The sequence below is a fragment of the Gopherus flavomarginatus genome, chromosome 11, assembly GCF_025201925.1.
Source record: "Gopherus flavomarginatus isolate rGopFla2 chromosome 11, rGopFla2.mat.asm, whole genome shotgun sequence".
In the NCBI taxonomy this organism is placed as follows: domain Eukaryota; kingdom Metazoa; phylum Chordata; order Testudines; family Testudinidae; genus Gopherus; species Gopherus flavomarginatus.
In genome coordinates, this window is record NC_066627.1 from 10,983,486 (window position 1) to 10,989,457 (window position 5,972).

Consider the following 5,972-nt stretch of genomic DNA (forward strand, 5'->3'; position numbering starts at 1 on the left):
GTGGCAAACCTGCTGGGAGTTATTTACTAAGTGGCCTAGATTCTAGGAACAGACCCAGGAGGTTTGGAGGTGGAAATGCCCTAATTTGTGAAGAAAGAAAATAGCCCGTCTACATGCAGCACGTCAAACTGACCAGACTCCTAGTACTGGAGCCTGACCTCACTAACCAGCAGCTGCTGTGAGATATGGAGGGGGCACCCATGAGTCAGGCTTATTGGAGCTGCCTCTCCCTACATATCCCGCTCCTCACAATGAGGAGGGTGTTGGGCGTCCTACCAGCGAGCTCTCCCTGGACCCTGCTAAGGGCTCCATCTCCTGTATCAGTCAGTGGCTAGTAGGGGGGTGATGGATCTGCTGGGAGAGACAAAGGGCTCTCTCTTCATCCCCTCACCCTGGTATTTGCTGGATACTCTGAGCGAGGTCGAGGTGGGACTCTCCTGACTATGATCCATCCAGAGCTTCCATTTGATTCACTCCTCTCTGCCACAAATAGTGGTGCTGTGAGTGGGGCAGCAATTCCTTAGTGTTGGACTCTTGCTCTTTCAGAGGCCGGTGACCTTCGAAGAGGTGGCTGTGTATTTCACCAAGGAAGAGTGGGCTCTGCTGGACCCCGCTCAGAGAGCCTTCTACTGCTATGTCATGCAGGAGAACTATGAGACGATGGTCTTGCTGGGTAAGGGTTCCTGTCCCTTCTGTTCTTGGAAGGGGAAATGAAGAGTGAAGGTTCATGCCACCCCCACAATGCCATCTGTACCCTGTCCTGTTTCAGCATCACCCCAATAGGCCAGTGACACACATACTACCAGAGACCCTCCTCTGCTGCAGAACACTTTGGGAACAGAGCACAGGAGCCGGATTGCACAGTGTCAAATAGCTCCTGTTTGCTCAAGTGAAACTGGGGGTTAGGTCTGGCATAACTGCCCCATACCCCTAAACATTTTTGTTGCCCTTTTCTGAACCTTTTCCAATTCCAATATATCTATTTTTGAGATGGGGTGACATCTGCATGCAGTATTCAAGATGTGGGTGTATCATGGATTTATTTGCTGTTTTTACAAATATGATCTATGAGATATTCTGTCATATCTATCCCTTTCTAAATTATTTCCTACATTGTTCACTTTTTTTCACTGCTGCTGCACATTGAGTGGATGTTTTCAGAGAACTATCCACAGTGAATCCAAGATCCATCTCTTGTGTGGAAACAACTAATTTAGACCCCATCATTTTCTATGTATAGTTGGGATTGTGTTTTCCAATGGGCTGCACTATGTGCTATCCTATCATCTAGCACTGCTGAGATACTGGATTCAGTAATATCCCTTCCCTTCCTGTTCCCTTTCTCCACCGAACTCCGCCAGCCCATGCTTCCTGTTCCCAGCTTCCCCAGGATTCTCACACTGTCTCTGAACCTCTCTGTCAGCAAGAAGCAGTGCCAGGGACACTTGCCCTCTGTCTGAGTCTTCGATTTCTGGGACATGGATTTACTTTCTCTGTGTTGTAAGAGGCTCTGTCATAATGAGTGTCTGTGACGTTACCCAGAGTACAATCTGGACTGTTAAATAGCTGTGTCCCCTCAGTTCTCCAGCCTGGGGTGCCTTTTCCACTGTTTTCCCACGAGAACAGCCCCTCTTGGCCACTTAACACACAGTCTCCAGCATGTAACTGACTCCCAGCTACAGAGTATTGAGTGCTGCTAGACAGCCACTCATGAATTACACCTCAGGAGAAAACCAGCAAATTCTCAAGTGCCCAACTTTCCCCCAGAAATGTGCATCTTGCACTGTCCAGCACGCTCCTGAACGACACAAACTCATATGAAGTCTGTCATTTCATCAGTGGAAAATGACATGCGCCAGCTTGTTATCCCAAACAGAGTTTCCAACACACTTCAATCCACACATACTGGTTAGATGAACAATAAACCAAGATTGTTAACTACCAAAAACTAAAACTTGGCCCAGTCCATGAAAGGGGCACTCCCAGGAGAGACTGTATAAAGGCTGGAACATGAAACACCTTTGTAAACCTGAGACAGCTACCTTGGGGACAATGACAGGGAGAATCCCCCAAAGTGACTCCTTTGTTTCTGCTCTTCTCTGGCCTCTGATTGTTCCTTCCAACATGGAGTAATTTGCACTTGTCTCTACTGAATTTCATCCTATATACTTCAGATCATTTCTCCAGTTTGTCCAGATCATTTTGAATTTTAATCCAATCCTCCAAAGCACTTACAACCCCTCCCAGCTTGGTGTTGTCCGCAAACTTGATACGTGTAAGAGAGAGACTTTTACTGGGAGGGTTTCCCCATGTGTCAGAGGGTTACACCCTGGTGGGAGGGGGCTAGGCCTGTACTGGAATAAGGTTACTTTGTGCTTCACAGTGTGCCAGAACCTAGAATATGCATTAGCAGGGGAAAAGCTGGGGGAAATCGGCTTGTGGAATGGACAAAAGCCTAGTCTGAATTCTCACACCTCGCCCTTTTCACCCCGGCAGGCCAGAGAATAACATCCATGTTTCGCTGCAAATCATCTCGTCCTCCCAGGGGCAAGGAAATGGCTGCAATGGAGCTGGCTCAGGTAAGAGATTATCAGGGAGGTGGTGGTGGGCTCTGCTTGGAGGTTGAGGAGCAGTAAATGCATAGGAGGGTGGGAATTGCTAGAGGTGGTGGGAAGCAGGAAATATCTCCGGTGGAGAAAGGGAGGGGACAGCATGTGACAAACCTGCTGAGACTTGTGTAGTGTAGGGCATGATGGGTTGTCACCCCCAGGCAGCAGTCTGTGGAGCTTCTGGGAACTGCTGTGTCCTCTAACCCTCACGCTGGGCTGGCCCTTCTCACACTGCTTTGCTGGAGATTTCACCAGCCTCTCCAGGGCCTGTTATCACCCAACACAACAGCAGGTGGTGCCATGCAGCCAACTAAGCTACCTGAGTGTGTTACCTAAGCCACTCAAGGACAGATAGAAGACAAGAGCCAATTTCCCACTCCCCAACCTTGCACACTTGCTGTAGTATAAATCCAGAATTATACCATCTTATAGTGCACGGGGATCTCTATAATGCAAGCTCATTATCATAGTTCCCCTTCCCCTCGATATGGGACAGATGTGCACAACAAGCTGAGATTTTCCCCAGACACTTCACTCAAAATACACTGGTTAAGATAAAGCATCAAACAAGTTTATTAACTGCAGAAAGATAGATTAAGTGATTATAAGTGATAACAAACAGATCAAAGCAGATTATTTAGCAAATAACCAAAACTCAGACTAAGCCTAACATACTAGATGGATATAATTTGAATTAGCAATTTCTCACCCTGACTGATGGTACAAGCAGTCCCCCAAGTTTCCATAACAAGCTAGAAATCTCTTGATCCTGGGAGCAGCACTTCCTCCACATCAGTTTTTGTTTCTCAGGTGTTTCCAGGAGTTCTCTTGTGTGGGGAATGAGGCCAAGAGATGATGTCACACCCCACCTTATGTAGCTTTTCCATATGGTGGGAACCTTTTGTTCCAAAACCAGTTCCTAGTCCAGTTTGTGGAAAAATACAGGTACTAAAATGGAGTTTAGTGTCATGTGGTCTGGTCACAGGCCCTGCTGAGTCATAGTAGCCATGACTCCTAGGCTGGCTGAAACATTCACAGGAAGGCTAAGCTCTTCCACAGTCCATTGTCTTTGTTGAGCCATCAGCGTTGTCTGCCTTCTTCATTGCTGTACCTGAAAGGCTCGTTGTGGGTGTTACCCAGAGTAAGCACATTTGAAATACAGATACAGAGTCAATATCCATAACTTCAGATACGAACATGATATGTGCACACAAATAGGATAATCATATTCAGCAAATCAGAACTTTTCCAGTGACACCACACATGATGCATCTCGTACAAAATAGATCATATTTATGTCCTAATCATATTATAATCATACCATTATGATGAATATGGGGGTGTAGTGTCAGATAGGTCCTAATTTCAAGGCACAGGAGTTGGGAATGAAACTTCCCCTCTTTGTGGAACAGGAAATAAATCTCCAGCCAGGGCTTGGACAACTTCCCAGAAACCCAGTGATGGAGCCTGAATCTCCTGGCATTTCATTAATTACCACCAACCCCAATCTTTGTGGCAACTGTAAACTTTATCAATGATGATTTTGTACTCTCTTCTAAGTCATGGATAAGAATGTTAAATAGCACAGGGCCAAGAACCAATCCCTGCAGGAACCTGCTAGAAAGAAATCCACTCGACCATGGTTCCCCATTTACTATCAGAGTTTTTAATCTATTTAATGTATGCCGTGTTTATTTTGTATCATTCTAGTTTTTTTAGTAAAAATATTGTGGTGATCAAATCATGTCCCTTATGGAAGTTTAGGTATATTACATCAATACTATTAGCTGCAACCAAACTTTTGATCTCATCCAATAAGGATATCCCGTTAGTTTGATAGGCTCTATTTTCTCTAAACCTTTGTTAATGGGCACTAGAATTCTGACCTTCTAACTTCTATTCTTTACTATTGACTTCCCCTTTCTTCCATATATTTTATTTGGAGAGTGCTGGGATTCCTACCAGGAAGCCACTAACAGGGTCCAGAGACAGCCTCATCTCCTATATTTAGCTCTGGCTAGTAGCTATGTGATAAATGTGAAGACCCTGCTTCTATCTGTCAGCTGGGAGACACAAAGGTTCTCTCTTTCTACCCTCTGATGCCTCCTGGCTGCTGTAAGCAAGGTGGGGTGGGACTCTGTTAACATGTGCCTCCCGGAGCTTCCATTTCCCTGGTGCTGCTGTTCCGTGAATAGTGGGGTTGTGAGTGGGTCAGCAGGTACTGAGTGTTGGACTCTTGCTCTTTCAGGGGCCGGTGACCTTTGAGGAGGTGGCTGTGTATTTCTCCAGGGAAGAGGGGACTCTGCTGGACCCCACTCAGAGAGCCCTCTATAGGGATGTCATGCAGGAGAACTATGAGACGGTGGTCTTGCTGGGTAAGGGTTCCTGTCCCTTCTGTTCTTGGAAGAGGAAATGACGAGTGAAGGTTCATGCCATCCCCACAATGCCATCTGTACCCTGTCCTTTTTCAGCATCACCCCAATAGGCCAGTGACACACATACTACCAGAGACCCTCCTCTGCTGCAGAACACTTTGGGAACAGAGCACAGGAGCAGCATCACACAATGTCAAATATCTCCTCTTTACTCAAGTAAAACTGGGGGTTATGTCCAGCATAATGAACAGAAGCTTCCTACCCCCAGCCTTCTCTCAAACCCTGAGCCTTCTCTACCCAAACCAGAATGTGCTTGGGGTGTAACAAGCAGACGGCTGGAATCAGAGCTGCCGGTCCAGGGTTACTTATCATACAGACACTCAGTCCGTCCTTGAACGCTGGCTGGGAGTATCCAGACAGGGGAGCTCCAGCAGCAGAACTCTGAATCTCACCCAGGATTAAAGATGACGCAACTCCTCACTGATCTAGATTGTACCCTAGCATGTGAAAAAGGCCTAGGTTGATAGTGACATTTCTTGAGACATGGAGAGTCTTGCTCCCATATCACCAGGTGTAATAAAAATAACAGGAAAGGCCAAATATGGAAAACTGCTTGTTCAGCTTGCTTTTGACCTGCATCATATTTTGCAATATATTCCAAATAAGGAAATTAATGTGCAACGTATGTGTCATTGTTTGTGGTTTTAAGTTGTAAAAGGCTTGTGTGATTTTTAGCTCGGGGACAGCATTCCAATAGCTGTCGCCCCCTGCGTCCTTGTAACCAAGAAAAGAGCCTCAGGCTGAGCTGATTCAAAATCAATCCTGTGGTTGTTTTCCACAACAACCTTAATAGGTCCCTGTGATGGAATGTAAGGCTATGTCTAGACTACCCACCATATCGGCGGGTTAAAATCGATTGCTCGGGGATCGATATATCGCGTCTCATCTAGACGCCATATATCGATCCCCGAGCGCACTTATATCGATT

The 5,972-nt window shown here is 46.2% G+C and overlaps 1 protein-coding gene across 1 annotated transcript; it reads left to right on the top strand.

Moving 5' to 3' along the window:
- The first annotated feature begins 609 nt into the window (after positions 1-609).
- Positions 610-5,406, top strand: LOC127031342 (zinc finger protein 707-like). Its single transcript, XM_050918089.1, has 4 exons — positions 610-673; positions 2,497-2,579; positions 4,858-4,984; positions 5,081-5,406. Exons 1-4 carry the CDS (start codon positions 640-642, stop codon positions 5,092-5,094), a joined length of 258 nt encoding a protein of 85 aa, XP_050774046.1. The 5' UTR covers positions 610-639; the 3' UTR covers positions 5,095-5,406.
- The last annotated feature ends 566 nt before the right edge of the window (positions 5,407-5,972 follow it).